Below are 18,319 nucleotides of genomic sequence, written 5' to 3' on the forward strand. Positions count from 1 at the left end.
CATTTCATTTGAGTTAAAAATGTAAGGACTGTAACACTGATAACAAATTTGTGCTAGTATGTGGAGCTTTGAACATAAGGAGCAGCAAAACAGATAAACTTAATAAACATTTAATCAAAAGGTCCTCTTTTACAAAAAAAAAAAAAAAAAAGCAACCGAAAGTTCTTTGATATCAAATTTAAGTCCTAGAACAGACCAGATTACTGGACAACTTCTTGCTCTTGAGCTTGTCTTTTAAGAGGAATAATATATAGTCCGTTCCTAGCTTCCTTTATTCTCGACCATCGGCCCAATCTGAAAAAGAAAAACTGATATTAGAAATCAACATGAAGAAATGTGTAAATGCTGCGCAATGAACCCATTCACTTCACATCACGCCATCTAGTGGTAGTATGTTGTTATTGCTTTAAATTATTCCCATTACACATTGTAATTAATAATACATTAAAAAAATAAGAATAAATATTATTGACATGTTATATTAATAATATTAGTAAATTTAAATAAACTTAAAGGTGCAAAAAAAATCTACCTTTCACATACACATACACATTTAAATGACCAATGAAAAAAAAATTGCTGAATCCTTTTTTTTATGCAATTGCTGAATTTACTAAAGATTATCTGAAAATAGAAAATGTGCACTACTGACTGACAAAATTATTAGATTTTGCAAATTGCACTATATGAAATTAGTTTCTTTCAATCTGCAGATAATTGCAAAATAACTTCCTCACTAGACTTAAAATTACTTCACCTGTGCTCCTGTCCAACTCCTGCCACAAGAAACTTCCCAGAGTTTGAGAACTTCAGACTGTTCACAAATCCAGTCTAAAAGGGTAATAATAAAAGCTTATTAGCATTCATTTATCCTGCAGGTTACACTTGCTATAAGAGCCGCACATCTGACAGACACATAATTGGACACTGTGCAGTTGTGAAAAATAGTGGTATTATGAACGGATACATTATTCATCCTCTCCAGATGATGTACCGCACACACAATAGGACCTGATTCAATAGCAGTCGGACTCTAACCAGTCTAATAGCGCTGTGTGGATGTGTACCGCTCACCATAGGGACGCTGAAGAGCGGCTCCAGGCCTCTGAATCCCTGCCCACACTTCCACAGCTGCACTGCTGAATTATGGGAGCCTGGGGAGGGACAACAATGATGTTGATGGCAATCAGGTGTTTGGAGAGCAGTCTCATATGGAAATACAGAAGGCGGAGAGCTTTGTGAACAAGGTCAAAGTGGAACGAGGACAGATTATGATGGTAATATTGTACTTGATGGTACTTGACGGTAATCATGTGCGTGTGTGTGTGTGCGTGTGTGATAGTTGGTTTCTTGCATGTGTGTGTGTATGTGCACCTGAGGCACCTGATGCCACGATGTCAGAGTTGTGCAGTGCCGCCACAGACGACACCCAGCAGGGCTGCTCCAGACCCGTGATGCCATGGCTACCGTGGGCTTGCTTCACTGTGCTCACCGGCTTCTTCTTATTAACCGTCCAAACAGATATAGAGCTGTGCAAAACAAAAGCTCGAGTGAATGTTATCATTTATATATTAAAGCAGTGCTTAACACTTACTTTTTTCCAAAGGAGCACATGTGCTCCATTTTATTTCAATGACCATATTAAATATAATTGCAATGATTAATAGTAAGTAATGCACTCTCATAAAATCCAGCTCTGAAATCTTACCCATCATCTCCACCTGTAACCATGTGTTCTTCATTGATCAGCTGGATACAGTCAATGGAGCCCCTTCAGACAGACAGAAGACATGGACAGAAACATACAGAGAAGTGAAGATTATTCATCTTTAAACCAGACAAAACAAAGGTCAAAACAGAAGTCTTAACCCTGATTTACTGCTTTAATTGAAGTCATTTTGAGGTCATAATGTAAAAAAGGTAAGTCATGACTACAATCTTAAACTGACTCGTGGCCATGAAAGACGAGCTGTGATTCTTCAGCAATTTTCCACACTCGGACTGTTCGGTCTCGTCCTCCCGCAGTCACGCATCTCTCTCTGCTCAAACAGTCCAACCCAGTGATCATGTCCTGATGGCCGAACCTGACGACAGACACCAATAAACACAAAAATGAAGCCTGAGAATAAAGAGCGAGTACAATTCTCCGGTTTATAATACTACCCACAGCAGCTGGTGTACCTACAGGGTTTCTACATAAGCGTTCTCGTCCACACTCCACACTTTTATCGAGCGGTCGTGTGACGCGCTGTAGAGGGTATGAGTCCCTCGTCTAAAGGCCAAACCCTGCGGAGGAAGCATTCAAGCAGAAGCATTTAGAAAAAAATTAAAGGGATACTCCACCCACAAAATGAACTTTTTGTCATTAATCACTTACCCCATGTCGTTCCAAACCCATTAAAGCTTCGTTCATCTTCAGAACACAATTTAAGATATTTTGAATATGAGAATATGAGCTGAACGCAGGCAGCTTCACTCTTCTGTGTCAGCCACACCACAAAGATTTGATTTGAAAGAAAACAGTGCATCCTTGTGGCGTGGCTGACACAGAAGAGCATACGCCTCCTGCGTTCAGCTCATATTCTCCAAAAGCTCATATTCACCACAATGCTTTTCATACTTTTCTGGACCTTGACACTGTTATGTACTTGTCAGTCTATGGGACAGTCTCAAGCCTCCCTGTTTTCATCCAAAATATCTTAAATTGTGTTCTGAAGATGAACGAAGCTTTCATGGGTTTGGAACGACATGGGGATAAGTGATTAATGACAAAATTTTAGTTTTAAGGAGGAGTATCCCTTTAAGTCAAATGTGAGCAAACATTTCATAAACGATCATCTAAAGTCACAATATATATAAGTGATGTTCTACTCACCGATACAGCATCTCTGTGTCCTTTCAACTTGTACAGATGTTTACATGTCACAGGATCCCAGATCAGGATGAGTTTATTCATGTCCCCACTAGCCTATAAAACAAATAAAATAATATCTATTAAATTGCATCCAACTTTTTCTTTTCAATTAGTTGATAAAAATTGTAACAGAAGATAAAACTGATCAAGGCAGTTACAGGTATTTCATAGTAAAATATGAGTAAAATCACTCCAAAACCAGCCATAGATATAAAATTCAAAAATATGTTATATATAAAAAAATGTTTTTGCTCACCAAGGCTGAATTTATGTAATCGAAAATACAGTAAAAACAGCACTAATGTGTAATAAATCTTACCTCTTCAACATTTTCTATTTGAATATATTTTAAAATGTGATTTATTCCTGTGATGACACAGCTGAATTTTCAGACATCAGTCTTATATGATTCTTCAGAAATCATTCTAATATGCTGATTTGCTACTCAAGAAATATTTCATACAATCATCAAAGTTAAAAACAATTTTGCTGCTTTTCAGGATTCTTTGATAAATAGAAAGTTCAAAAGAACAGCATTTATTTGAAATAGAAATAGTTCGTACCTTTAGAAATGTGTTTACTGTCACTTATCAATTTAATGTGTCCTTGCTAACTAAAAATACTAATTGCTTTATTAATCACTTACAATAAACAGTACAGGACTTACAGATTACTAAACATTTATTCTAACTATTAAACATATTATTAAAATTAATTTCATGTAATTGATAACTTGGGCATGAATATATTAGGACATGGCCTCAAAATACCAAAGGCTCAAATTACGGACCAAAGAAAAATGCATTGATAAATAATGTGACCCAATGAATTCCAGCTCTCACCAGGTATTTCCCATCGGATGATATGGCCATACACAGGATATGAGCAGTGTGTCCCACATGACGCGCCTCTGTTCCCTTCCGTCCTCCTGCGATCTTGTGCACCTTCTTTCCACCCTCCACCTCCCCTGTAGATCATAATTATCATTTATTTAGAAGCAGATTGGCTCAAGTTTATACTGTACAATGCAAGCCTCAACATCTACTGATGTGAAAATGTAAGCAATGTTGACCTGTCAGACTCACATTTGATGATGGAGCAGTCTTTGCTTGCAGAAAAGATGTATTTCTCATCTGGGGTGATAACGAGACACGTGACAGATAGCTTGTGTCCTCTCAACAGCCTGACCTCTGCTGGGTCTGGAGCTATGAGCTAGAAGAGACGTCAGGGTGATGTCAGAAACAGGAAGTAACGGCAGCAAATAAAGGTCTAGTATATGCCCAGCAGCTAATGAAAACAACACTCACTTCTTTGGCTATCAGTCTTTGCAGTTTGCCTTTCTGTTCCAGCTGAAGAGGATGAATAAAAACAAGTGATCATGGGACAACAGGGATTATTAGAGCTCTTATTATAATAGTTTTATGAAAAATCCACTTACTGTAGCCCTATGTAACATCTTCCGAAATAATAGACAGTTTTAATAAAAATATCTTCTGTTTTGTTTGGTTTTTATTTATTTACATTTTTTTATGAAACTATTTATTTACAATAAATCATACTTCCTTTTAAACAATTATCTCTATTTTTTTTATGAGCCTTCTGAGATTTGGTAGTATTATTAACAATATAAAAAAAGCATAAATCACTCAAGAACTCAGAGCAAACTAAATTTAATTTGCCATAACTGTTAATGTGCCAGCATGAGCCAAAATAAAGAAAGAGTTTAAAAATAAAAACAATGAAAATTTAATCATCAAAGATCTGTGAGCATGTGCATGTATTGCTAAATTATTAAAATATTAAGTTTAGTTCAAAACTGACAAAACAGTTTGGGAATCCCTGTGATAAATACATTCATATAAATATTCAGAACTTGTTCTTCCTGCTGCTTGTGTGCTTACATGTAACCTAATGCCAGTTTTAAAGCCTGTTTTTCTATGTTTTTACATGATTTCACGATTTTAAAATCAAATAATTATTTAAATCAAAGCCTTTTAATTTAACAATTAAATTACTACATATTTGTGAGTCTACTTTCAGGACTTGTGTGAAAAAATTATGATATTTGGGGTTCACAAACTTATCAGAGTTATCAAAAATATTTAATGCAAAACTTCAATGGTTTCTGCTCAAATTTTTCAGAGTAAGGGTTGCAAAAAGGTGGAACATTACCAGTAAATTTCTGAAATATTCCAGAAATCTTGGATACTTTCCAGAATTCTTTGGAATATTCCAGGGATTCGCGGAAGGTTTCTGGTAGTGTTCCATCCCTTTGCAACCCTATTCAGAATAACTGAGCAATCTCGATATGAAATATTAGTAATGACCCCAGCTGAGGTGGACCTACCACATCCTCCTGCAGTCTTCCAGCGATGAGATCCTCTTCGAATGATTCTTGCTCAGCTCTCTTGTCCTCTACAATGCAAGCACAGAGAACACAGGTTCGGAGAACAGTGACAATGGTTCAGACTCGGGTGGAAGCTTGATCTCCGTCACATCTCACACACCTTCATCTCTCAGCTGCTCCAGGTAGAGTTTGGCCAGGCGAAGTTTCTTCTCTTGCGGCGTTTCCTCGATCTCGTCGTCTTCGTTTTCCTGCTGTTTTCTTCTTGGATCAGCGCTGCAGAGGAAAGACATCGGTGACTTTATATATATATATATATTTTTTTTTAAAGAAAATTAATATCAGCGTTCATCCAGCACAACAAACTGCAGTACCTTTCATTTTCTGAGTCACTCGATATTTCTTCGTCCATTCGCTTATTGAACTTTTTCGATCTGCCTTTGCCATCATCTGCATTGCTCTTGAAATGCAAAATAATAATATCGATTTAAATACGTTATTGTTTTTAACAAAAATCATCAACTAACATTTTGAAAGCTAAAATATTAAATAAAAACATATTTCTCTGACGCACCTTTCTCTTTAAATCTCCTTTATTAGGAGCCGCAGAGATGACTTTTTTCTTTATAAAGAAAGACGACATGATGGAACATAAAACTAATTGTTTTTATGAAATAATTCAGGATCGCTTAGGTTGATTTCGTGCTGCTTTGCTGCTACTCACATGGTCACAAACACATGCTTCCTGTAGCTCTTCTTCTCGAGTGGTTTGCGCGCGTGTGTTTGCGCTACAGCGCTGCGTAACGGAGAGACGCTACATTACAACAAACGCTTCAACTGAGCTGTTCTGAATAAAGTCAACCACACAGTATGGGACTAACACACGGATCTGTACCGAATAACAACAACAACAATAAATTATTAGAAATTCATAAAATAATGCAATCTAAATCCACTACTACTAATAAAAATAATAGCCAAATAATAATCATATAATATAAATAAATAAAATAAAATACAGACATGTATACAAACATGCAATAAAAACACACAATTAAGTATAACAACTATATTATTATTATTATTATTATTATTATTATTATTATTATTATTATTATTATTATTATTATTATTATTATTATTATTATTATATTAAATAACAAATACAAACAATAATAATAAAATACTACTACTAATATATTATTGATAGAATAATATATACAAATATGCAATAAAACACATCAATTATGCATACTACTACTACTACTACTACTTATAATAATAATCATATATTACAGATAAATAAAAATAAATAAACAGAATATATACATATATACAGACATGCAATGAAAACATTAAGTATAGCATTATTATTATTATTATTATTAAGTAAATAGATAAAATACTTACTTTTACAGACATGCAATAAAATTAAGTATAACATTGTTATTGTTGTGTTATTATAAACAAAATAGCATATACAAACATACACAATAAAAACATAAGTATACTGCTATGATATTAATGCTATAACTGCTATAATAATGATATTATAAACAAATTAATAATAATAATAACAATAATAATAAAGAAATTAAATGCAGACATAAATACAAACATAATAAAAACTCATCATAGTTAAGTATAACAGCAACAATATATCATAAATAAAATAGACACACACACACACACACAAACACAGAAGTGTAGTAGTACTATTACTCCTGAGACTATTATTGTTATTAATATTAATTATAAATTACATAACTAATATTCAGTTTCTTTTTGATTGTATTCTATTGCATATGTTTGTGCCTATGTTTTGTTTTATTTAATTTCATTTTACTGCTAGATTTAAACATAGTGTGAATGCCTGTTACTACTGTCCTCAGTCTGCTGTGCTCTCTCTCTCTCTCTCTCTCTCTCTCTCTCTCTCTCTCTCTCAGCTGCTCTCTGGCTCCTCAGTGAGAGGGACTGACACAGTGTAATGACTCTGTCTCCTAATGGACTGACCTGCCTCTGTAATGGCTTCCACTTGTCTTAAGTGCAAAGACCGTGGAGCCAAACACAACTCCATCAAGCACCACAGACAGAGTGAGTGTTGGCTATACTTCACCGGCTCCACACGACTGATGGACAGATCCTGGATTTTGAACACTTTGAACATTAAACGATGCTTGACTAGACATAGTTGACAAAAATCAGGTGAGATTTTTTTCTTGTCTTATTTTAAGTTTTATATTAATTTGTTCTAAGTTTCAAAGAACCAAAATCTCTTTGGCATAATATGTTATATTTACTGTTTTTTTGCTTTAAAATATTCAATTTATTACCCTGAAAATTCAAGTGCTTTCCAATATTTTTTGTCCAAAGTGTTTAAGTTTCAAACTGTTTCCAGGTAAACAACACATATTGCATAATTAACCATATATGCTGGAAACCTACAGCAATATTTTAATGGTGTATAATTAAATTACACAAAAAGCTGTTTTAAACTACAAACACTGTTACTGTTCAGTTAACATTTCTGTTTTCTGTTATTATAATGCAAAAACACATTTAGCTGAATTTCTTTTTATTTTCAAGCTGGTTGTATCTATTTTTGTGTGTATTTATGTAAAGTTTACAGAACATAATAAAAACAGGATACCTCTTTTATAATCCAAATTCAAAATCCTGCACATCTGTGTATTAGATGACCAGACAGTCTGGGTGGAGCAGAGAGATTACTGGCAGAAAAACATGCCACCGGATTAAAAGTGGAAGTGACTGATTTACCAGAGCTGTGTGTGAATCAGGGGCTGGGGACTAGAGGTGCTATTTGTTGTTTTTCCATAATTTCATCCAGTTTTCACCCAGAAACCACCTGTGGAGTAATTTTTTGCTAAAAAAAATTGAGGTAGTGAAAGGTCAAGGCATTACCAATCCATCATGATCCTGAACTGATTAACCTACAACAAGCTGGAACATTCTGTGCAGCCGTAATGATGGTGATGTAATACAGCCGCTGTGCATTTTCATGCCAAATTACTCTGCATCCATTTTCTAGCCCCTATGGACATGTGCTGATAAACTGTGACTATAGACGACTAGAAATTATGATTATTGGCGTTGTGAAATGAAATGACTGGTGGAGGTCATAATAAATCTTGGCTGATCAGTTTCAAAATATTTTCAAACAACACTATGGAATTACTGACACTATGAAAATACAGTAAAATTACAGTGAATTCTTGCTTTCTTTACAACCTAATTTTTAAAAAAAAACTTTCAGCATTAAATTTGAATTTTCAGCACCATTACTCCAGTCATGATCTTTCAGAAATCATTCTAATATGCTCATTTGCTGCTCAAGAAACATTTATTATTATTATCGATGTTGAAAACAGTTGTGCTGCTTAATATGTTTATGGAATATCTTGATTCAATATAGAAAATTATTCTGATAGAAAGTTCAGATATTATTATATACACACCAACCTACATATATTTATAGATACTGGCTAACTTTAATTTGTCTCTAAATTACACACATCACCTCAAGAAAGCTATGAGAAGTTTTCTGGGCATCAGAGTGACCCTCCAGTAAATGACATCATGATGTCTGTGTCTGTGTGAGAGTGATTATATGTGTATCGTGACGTCTGTGGCATGAGTGCATTGTAGTGCTGTGCAGGTGACCGCTTACACTAACACTAATGCCGGAGAAACCCCAACAGCTTCAGACAAACAAGTGAGCTCATTATACTCTGCTTCAAAAGGTTAGAGCACCATGAATTATTCAGACAGATCAAGTCTCCCTCGCTTTCTCAGTGCTAAGCCACATGTCCACGAGGCAATCACAACAATGCACTGGACATGTTATGCTAATTTCCTGGTGATTTAGAAATGTTGCTTAAACCTTTATTATTATTATTTTTTGCATATGATGACATGATAATATCATGTGTTTGGACACCGGCATTATGATAATACTATGGTATTTAAGTATGCAGATGATATGCCATCTTACACATCAGTAAACCATGCTGTATTGTATATTGTATTCCATAAGGGCCTGAACATAAGCAAAAACATACATAGATGATTTTTTGAAAGACCAAATGTGGACAAAACACATAAAGTCCCACACACTATCATAATTTGCATTTTTTAAATGAATATAATTTATGCTTAAAATAAAATGTTAAAGTAAAGATCTTAAAGTATATGTATATGCACATATATTATCATCTCAAAGTGCTCTGTAAAGCACCTGTTTTCCATAATTTTTTATTTCATTGAACTTAATTTATTTTTATTTTAATATTTATTTTATGTTAAAACTGTTTGGTTAACCAGCAGTACACACACACACACACACACACACACACACACACACACACACACAAACACACACATATATAACCAGTAAAAGATCTCAGAAAATGTAATTATTTTTGTATAAACTTTAGTATGTATTTTAATTAATTATTTTATCATAATTTTTAATTATAGTATTATTTATTTTACAATAACACAGTACATAATTATGATATTAAAAAGCATGTGATCTCCAAAAAGAACTGTAAATACATGCAAATAAGCTAAAATTACTTAATACATCTTTAAATTTAGCAACTTGTTGTTCGGCATGCGTTTTGCTGCAGTATACTCATTTTTGTGTATTGTATTTTCAGCAGTGCTGACCTTTGACCTTCAGCCAATGAGTGCCCATTTCTGACTGGTGGAAGATGGAGAAGTCTGCATTTCTGCTTTGTGTTTGAAGCACCACACTGTAAACAATGGAGGTGTCTGGATTCCCTCCAACAGCAGAGCTTAACGAAACTGAACTTAATGAGACATTGAATCATGGCCACCCAATGCATCTGGCTCGCAGCATGCAGTTAGGGAGCATGTCCAATCCGCAATCGCGTTTACGAGTTATGTCGGGCCTCGTGGTCATGGTGACTCTTAATGCAATAGCGCTGTTGGCCAATAGCGGAGTGCTTGCTGTGGTGGTGAAAGTGCCACATCTCCGCAAGTTCAGTTTGGTGTGTCACCTCTGCATCGTGGATTTACTGTGTGCCGCTCTGCTAATGCCTCTTGGCATCATCTGCAACTCACCCTTTTTCGCTGGCATCGTCTTTTCTGTACTCGAATGCAGGGTGTACATATTCCTCAATGCCTTTCTCATATCTGCCTCTATCTTTACTGTTACTGTGTTTAGCATCGAATGCTACTTCTACATTGTGCATCCCATGAGGTACGAGGCTAAAATGACACCTTGGTTATCCGTAGCCATGATGGGATTTGTCTGGGTGGCGTCTACTTTGCTAGGACTTGCTACCGTCTTCGGATGGCCCAGTTATGGAAGTAGAAGATCTATTGCCGCCACCCATTGCTCTCTTTATTGGAGCCATAGTGCACACCGGAGAGTATTTGCTATTTTATTCTGCATGGTTTGCTTTTGCATTCCAGCTGCTATTATTATTGCCATCTATGCGAATGTCTATAAAGTCGCCCACACGGCTGCACGAGAAAGAGGGCCGATCCTGAGCTGGAGAAGGGAGATCAGTTATCCGAAGCATCGGTCTGATTCCGTTAGCAGCCACACCTCGATCATCACCACCAGCACAAGCATCAGCAGAAATCAGGTCCCTCACAGGAAAAGGAGACTGGTTGGTGGAAAAGCAGCTCTTACTTTAGCCATCATCGTGGGTCAGTTCCTGCTCTGCTGGCTGCCTTACTTTGCCTTCCACCTGCATTTGTTGCTGGGATTCTCCCATGGTACCTCTGAAGAAGCCGAAGGATTGGTCACATGGCTGGCGTATTCGACGTTCGCAGTAAACCCATTTTTTTATGGTCTGCTCAACCGTCAGATCAGGGAGGAGTTGTGTAAGATGCTCTTGTGTTGCCGATCAACCGGCAGACTTGTGCAGCCCTCAGCTTCAGGCCACGAATGTTCAGGACATCAGGACTTTTTTAATTTTTTGCGCAGAAGTGGTGACAGGGACGACGTTAGATGCAGCTACCACATGGCTACACCGAGGAGCACACTGGACCAGACTAGTTTTAGGATACAGGGGGAAATACCTGAGGAGATCACCTAAACTATTCATGAGATTTCCGTGGGATGGAGGATTGGAGAGGATTAATCATTCAATTTTTGTAATAGAGTTTTTATTGTAAATTATTGTTTTAGCACTTTATAAGCTTCACTTTAATGATGGCATACAATTAAAATTCACCCTATCTATTTTCTTAATGCATGTTATTGATATTATTGTGACCGATTCATCCAACATTTCCAGGGCTCAACAGTGCAAGCTTTTCAAATAAACTGAAATGATATAATTATCGCCTAAACTTTTAACCTCATCAAGCTAAACCAATATTTAAATAAAATCTACAGTGGGTATAGAAAAGAATCAGCCGCCTTTAAAATAATCACAGTTTGTTGCCTGAAATGAAGATGGACACAGTGTTTGTTTTATCCAGACAAAAATACTTTTTGGCTTTCATCTGATTGAACCTAAATATTCATACAAAAAAAATTCATACAACATTCATACAAAAAAAAAAAAAAAAAAAAAATATATATATATATATATATATATATATATATATATATATATATATATTTATTTCTGTTATTTATAGTGCAAAGGAAGACCTTAGCTGTCTGCTGTATTTATTTTCTACTGTTCAAACTGTAAATATTACACATAGGCTGACGTGACAAAGACAAACGGTTTCGTTGTTCAATAAAGACACTAGTCACAGAAAGCTTGACATATACTGATTCAATTCAGTGCAGTATATGTTCAGTTGTGCTACATTTACAGCTATGTGGAGCCACCCATTACATCTCACTATATTATTTGTGCTTTCTTTATTTATACAAATCAATGTGACCATTACTGTCTTTCATTGCCATGTACAACTGGGATTCTTGCATTGTTTATTTCACACGTACATCTTCATGCAAGCTAATTAGTATATGCCACTCAACAATGAAGTACCATAAAGCATGAGCCACATCACTATCACTTTAATTTTGCATATTTACTGAGTCTCCATATTCGCTGCATTTCTCCTGTTGGAATTTTGGAAATATCCAAATCTATGAAAATCCTGTGACTTACATACGGTTATATAATATAGTAAATCTGCCAGAGGACAGCTGTTTCACATTTAAACACATTTAAACAGGCAAAGAGGATTTTCTGAATTCTGTGCATTTCAGATACTGTCAGTCTAAATCAGTCAACTGAAAGCTGGTTTCCTGTAATTATAGCTCCATAATATTTCTGGACATGTTTTTAATTCTAATGAGGAGATTTGAATGCAGATTAGACTTAACGGATAAAGCAAACTTAACTAGGGCGGCTGCAAAAAGAACATTTCTGAAAGGCATTTGTCCAACCTCACAATACACGAGACAACCACTGTGGGGAAAAGTTAATTGGAAAAAAAATGGCACAAACTGTGAGATTAAACAGTGATGTTGATTAATAAGAGAGCATTCCAGAATAAAACCATGCATCTGACCGTGATACTAGACAAAAATAGATGATGAAACAGCTGAATTTTTTTTTAATTTTCTTACATTGAAGGGGGAACTTTTGAGCTCTTCTGACTTAAAGGTCAGTAAACAAGCACCTAAAAACCAACCACAACACACTACAAAACACACTAAAACCATTTTCATCTTACTTAAAGTTTTAGTCATTTTGTGTGTTTTTGTCATTTTTATTTTATTTTTATTAATTGCCAGTAGCACATTTATTCATGTTTATTTTAGTTTCACTTGTAGTTATTTTAGTAGGCTACATCAAGTTAAACTAAATGAAAATTAAAATGTTGATTTGGAAACTGGACAGAATTTTGTATTGGCTATGTCTCTGAGTTAAAGGTGTTATCTGTCAGCAATATCATACAAGTAGACGTGAGATATGTCTCTCAGTGTGATATTGCATTTATACAACAGTTGGACGGCATGAGTGTGTAAATACATAAGAAAAACAAACAAAGTGACTTTAAAAACTTTCTTTTGTGAAGAACTGTTTCCTTCTGCCACAGATTCAAATCTCAATTTGACAGTGTAACAGCTGAGCCCAAGCCTACGTCACTAATTAGAAAACGTCACTTTAGAACTAGTAACAAAGGAACATTGAGTTGCTTCATTGAAAGCTTATTGTATTACTGTATAAAAAAGTTAATTGTATTATGTAGAGTATTATGAGAGAGACTGACTAAGCGAGTGATTACCTGCATCTGACTCAATCTCATATTCACAATAAAACATTAGTTAGAATTTCCGATGAGGACAGCTCTGCTCAGTACATTTGTTAACTGGGTCTTACAAGCTGTTCTTAAAAGTAAAAAATATAAATTTCAGTCTCTTTCAGTACAAAAGTCTTTACCGCTGACTCATAAAACAGTCTTTTGTGGCCATCTAATGGTGTAAAATGTAACTAAAATCACTATCACGAACACACAGTTCCCCAACACTACTATTATTATGTGTAATTTTTTTAAATAATAAACAACAGCCATCTTAAAAGTTGCTAGACAATTCAGTCAGAAGCACAAAGGCAGTGTTTTAATATACATCATTAAAGTTAAATAAAATATAACGTGATGTGATTTTGCCATCAGCCAAAACTATTTGCTCTGGAACAAATAATAGATTAATGAGACCAAAGACTGACTTTTTAATCAAATGTTACGGAAGAGAAAGTCTTTTCAAATACTTATATCTGCTAAAAGTTTACTTTGCAGCTTTTAAGTTATAGATGGCCTTAAGGATATCAGATATATGGCAAGAAACAAACGTCAGTCAGTTTGTTTCCTTTAATGTTTGAATATTTTGCACATCCTCATTCACAAATGATGTCCATAAACAATAAAAAAAAGTTTAATTTTATAATCTTTGAGCAAAATTTGCAAACAAATACTACACACTGATCAAACAAAATCTCAATCAGTGCTCAAAATCAATGCTTCCATTCGATTATATATTTCATCTTGTTCTTGATCCGCTGGTACTTTAAAAGAGCTATTCTAAACTTACCAGTGATCTGCATTGCACCGGTCACTAATGGGATATTTATAGCAGAATCATCAGTGGGGGCTGGTACCTTCCCATACGGGACTGTTTGGGAATGCCTGTTAGGGCACGGTCACTTTCCTAATATACCCCATATCCCTGTTTCAGATTCAAGACAGCACTCCAGCTCTCAGTTCACAGTGTATATGTGTGACAGTGTGTGAAACTGTTTATTCATGTTTTGATGCTGTTGGTGAGCCGCTTTATGACCTTACGACGTTCATATTGATGACGGGCACCATGATGCGGAGTATGGACGCAAGGGAAACTGAGATTGACCTGAGGGATGCAGGGGATGGAGAGGATGACGAGGGACAACAGACGTGGAAGACACAGCTGGAAACAGTCCTGGAGGAAGAGGAAGAAGAAGATGTGATCTCTACACAGAGTGACACCAGGCCTCTGATCAATGAACGGGACCCAAGACAAATAAATGAGAGTCTTAAGGTAATCTCTTTTTGGCCACCTACAGTTCTTCGTTGTAGCATTATAGAGTCTGTAGAATGTCACTTTTGATTGGGACAGTGACTGATGTGGAAATGTTATTGAAGGGCCAGGAAAATATTAAACCACTATTGATTCTAATGTAGACTACAGCCTCAAAACCTCCAACCCATCAAATTAACTCACTGCAAAAAATAATTTCCTACTGTGAATTTTTGTCTTGTTTTCCAGTGAGTTTATGCTTAAAACAAGATAAATATCTGTCAGTAGGGGTAATACAAATATATAATTCAAATGGAAAACAAAGACTTGTTCTTACCCCATAGACAGATATTGGTTTAATCATAAAATCACATAATTGTGACTGATTAAAAGTAACCTATCGGCAAATGCTAAGTATAAACACTTGAAACATCTTCCCCTCAAAATAAGACTTAATACCTTAAGTCATTCTCCTTCTCAAATAAATCTCTCCTGATTGAAGAATGTTTAGATATCTGTAAATAAATATATATATATATATATTATAAAAATTAATTTAATTAATTTTTTTTTTTTTTTTGCAATACTGGATTTTGCTCAATCATATTTTCAAAACCTTTGCATTTTATGGCATTTTTGGTAGGTTAATTAGGTTGAATTAGAATCCACTTTGTTGAATCAACTCTAATCCAAAGTAAGGAACATTGTTCTGACATTGTAGACAAGCACAGCTGGTAGCAGGAGATGGATTAGAAGAACATGTGTGAATATCTCCAATGATGTGGACAATAATAGCAACCACTTCTTAAATGAGCTGACCAGACAAATTACACAGCTGTTAAAGACTAGCAGTAGCCACTGCAGCATTGTCTGTTATGAACTGTTGCTAATACTATTGCAGTTTTCAGTTTAAAATACTGCACTTAAGAGGTTAAAATACATATCGAATGCTGTGAAGTAGCCTACCACAGATGGAGACAGTCCATTTATTTAGAAATGAACATATTCACTCAATACTGTTGCTGTAGCCTTTCATTTAAAAAGCTAATCAGCTTAGCTAATTTGTTTTAGAACATGCATGTGCATTAGCTAAATTTAATATGACAGTTGTGATTTAATGTATTAGCCTAGTCGAGATCAGCTTAGCCAATGTTAGCTTAGCCAGCTATATTTAAATGTCAAATAATGTCTAAAATGTAAAATCAAATCTAAATCAAGATTTATTAATATTTTTTGTTTTCATGGTATGAAAGATTATTAACTTAGACAATATTAGCTTAGCCAGCTTAGTTTTTCACATTCATGTTAAAGCTAATGTATTCATTAGTTAGTGAAAGATTAGCTTAGCCAGTGTTAACGTGGCCAGTATTTCCCTTCCATATCCATGTAGCTAATTGTATCCATACATTTAAATGTAAAAATCATGCCTAAAATGTAAAAATTTAATCTAATTCATGATTTATGACTCTTGTTGTCAGGTTCATTGGTGATGTTAATGAAAATTATCTTAGCCAATATTAGCATCACCAGCTTAATCGTTCCCTGTTCATTAAAAAGGTACTTTAATATAGTGTTTACATTGACTAAAATAGTGGCCTAGGGGCAATTTTCAAGATAGCTGTATTTATTTTAAAGCAGATGAGGGCAGGAGATGCTGCTTTTCTGAATGTTCTGTTCTGACAGGTTAGTTTTGAAGATGTGATAGCAGAGCCAGTCTCGGTGCGCAGTGGGGATCGGGTGTGGATCTGGAGTCACGCTCTTTTCGAGGTGTCCAAGGTCTGGTTTTATCGTATAATCACTGCTCTGCTGGCTGTTCCAGTGTCCCTCCTCGCTGGGATTCTCTTCGCCATCCTGAGTTTTGCTCACATCTGGTATGAGTAGATCCTCTGATTCGAACCCATGACCTTGGAATTTTAAGTCATGTTGAAAAAAACAGCATATGCTGGTTAGTTATGTTTTGAAGCTGGAATGTATATTTGAGCTGGTCCTTTGCTGGTTTTTGCTGGCCATGCGCTGGTCCTGAACTGGTCGACCAGCACATGACCAACATTAACCAGCAAAGGATCATCATAAACCATCTTAAACCAGTTCAAACCAGCATCCCAGCTTCAAAACATACCTAACCAGCATATGCTGTTAAAAAAAGACATGTTTCAAATAAAAAAAAGAAAGAAAAAAAAGAAAGAAAAAAAAGAAAGAGAAATGCTAAACTTTCACCTTTTTCTTTGTTTCAGGTTCTTTACGCCATGTGTGCAGGTTGTCTTGATTAACACTGGGTGGTTGCAAACTTTATGGAGCAGCGTTTTAGACATAATCATCCTACCCATCTTCCAAAGCGTAGCCAAGTGCTGCAGTGGGATTAGTGTCGTTCTCACACGGGAATGATAGACATGCGCTGGAATCTGCTGAATCAATTCAAATGGATATTCACAGTGAACTTTTGGGCAGATGTCTGGCCATCTGACTCCTAGTGCATGTCAAGGGGGACCATGCCCAAATGTCAAGCGTGATGAATGTTAACTCGCTGCCAAAGACTGAGAGGAAGTGGATATTTGAAAATGCATGTTTGCTTAGGTATGAATGTAATTTGAAGGGATAGTTCCACCAAAAATGATGTTCAAAACCCATGTTATTATTTTCTTCATCTGTGGAACACAAATATGGACTAATTTAACAGTGCTTTATATATCAACTTTTATGTTCTAAGAAAAAAAAAACGTCTTAGTTTTGCAGTGACATGAGGGTGAGTAAATTATGACGGAGTTTTCAATTCTCAAAGAACTAAACCTGTGTGTTTTGTACAGACTTTATCAATGTTTTCTTTTTGTCAAATAATTTCTCAATTTTCCATTGAAGGTGCCATAAAATGTCTGCAGCTGGTTGGGGTCGAGCTATCCTGCCTTATGGCAATTGATTATGGTAAAGTTATGTTGCTATAACATCTGTTGTGTGTTTTGATGACCTGTTTTGCATTGCATTGAGGACACATTGTGTGTTCTTTGAAGTATTCTCCAAGCCCTTTTGTTTGTAAAATAACGGTAGTCGTTCCTGACTATCCAATTAAATGCCTCACTCTTCATATGCATATATGAGGCCACCAAAATGATAGAAACAACTGATTCAGTAATATGGTGCTGTAAACGATCAATCTGCCAGTCATTTTAATCTGATTATCTCTATTCTAGCTAGTGTTGAGATCATATCTCCATGCCATGTACTTCCCATCTTAAAGTGACATTTTAAAACATATGCAAAATCTCTCAAGGTCTTAAAGTGACAGTTCACCCAAAAATGAACTCTGTCATCATTTAATGATTTTCAGAATTTTCATTTTTGGGAGAACTATCCCTTTAACTCAAATAAAAAAGACTCAGGGTACAGATGCATCATGGATCTATAAATAATGGCAATCATATGGGTGTGTCTGTAACTTAGCAAAAGGAAACACAAACATGGCTGGACTCATCCCGTGAGAATGTGTAGATGCTAAAAACAGTCTGACATACCAGTATGTTTCATTGGATAGCTAAATGTTGCATTT

General features: G+C 35.4%; 3 protein-coding genes across 5 annotated transcripts; 2 read left to right on the plus strand and 1 right to left on the minus strand.

The window, feature by feature from the left end:
• Window positions 1-94: 94 nt before the first annotated feature.
• On the minus strand, window positions 95-6,014 carry LOC132119623 (U3 small nucleolar RNA-interacting protein 2-like). 2 transcript variants are annotated; one of them, XM_059529749.1, is made up of 15 exons: window positions 5,833-6,014; window positions 5,633-5,718; window positions 5,422-5,534; window positions 5,262-5,329; window positions 4,222-4,263; window positions 4,000-4,126; window positions 3,757-3,881; window positions 2,876-2,968; window positions 2,186-2,286; window positions 1,950-2,084; window positions 1,709-1,771; window positions 1,375-1,529; window positions 1,075-1,154; window positions 758-831; window positions 95-294 (listed from the first exon to the last, which is right to left on the minus strand). In XM_059529749.1, exons 1-15 carry the CDS (start codon window positions 5,899-5,901, stop codon window positions 201-203), a joined length of 1,425 nt encoding a protein of 474 aa, XP_059385732.1. In that variant the 5' UTR covers window positions 5,902-6,014; the 3' UTR covers window positions 95-200. The 2 variants fall into 2 exon arrangements, with proteins under 2 accessions (XP_059385732.1, XP_059385733.1); XM_059529750.1 differs by having other exon boundaries at window positions 1,384-1,529; window positions 5,833-6,013.
• A 1,218-nt stretch (window positions 6,015-7,232) lies between these two features.
• Window positions 7,233-11,545, plus strand: LOC132119084 (probable G-protein coupled receptor). Of its 2 annotated transcripts, none has more exons than XM_059528834.1 (2): window positions 7,233-7,463; window positions 9,938-11,545. In XM_059528834.1, the coding sequence occupies exon 2, from the start codon at window positions 10,043-10,045 to the stop codon at window positions 11,348-11,350; it is 1,308 nt and encodes a 435-aa protein (XP_059384817.1). In that variant the 5' UTR covers window positions 7,233-7,463; window positions 9,938-10,042; the 3' UTR covers window positions 11,351-11,545. The 2 variants fall into 2 exon arrangements, with proteins under 2 accessions (XP_059384817.1, XP_059384818.1); XM_059528835.1 differs by having other exon boundaries at window positions 9,941-11,545.
• Window positions 11,546-14,429: 2,884 nt separating this feature from the next.
• cav4a (caveolin 4a) lies at window positions 14,430-17,717 on the plus strand. Its single transcript, XM_059529758.1, has 3 exons — window positions 14,430-14,799; window positions 16,462-16,649; window positions 17,013-17,717. The coding sequence occupies exons 1-3, from the start codon at window positions 14,581-14,583 to the stop codon at window positions 17,161-17,163; spliced, it is 558 nt and encodes a 185-aa protein (XP_059385741.1). The 5' UTR covers window positions 14,430-14,580; the 3' UTR covers window positions 17,164-17,717.
• The last annotated feature ends 602 nt before the right edge of the window (window positions 17,718-18,319 follow it).

This window comes from Carassius carassius, chromosome 38, assembly GCF_963082965.1.
Source record: "Carassius carassius chromosome 38, fCarCar2.1, whole genome shotgun sequence".
In the NCBI taxonomy this organism is placed as follows: Eukaryota; Metazoa; Chordata; class Actinopteri; order Cypriniformes; family Cyprinidae; genus Carassius; species Carassius carassius.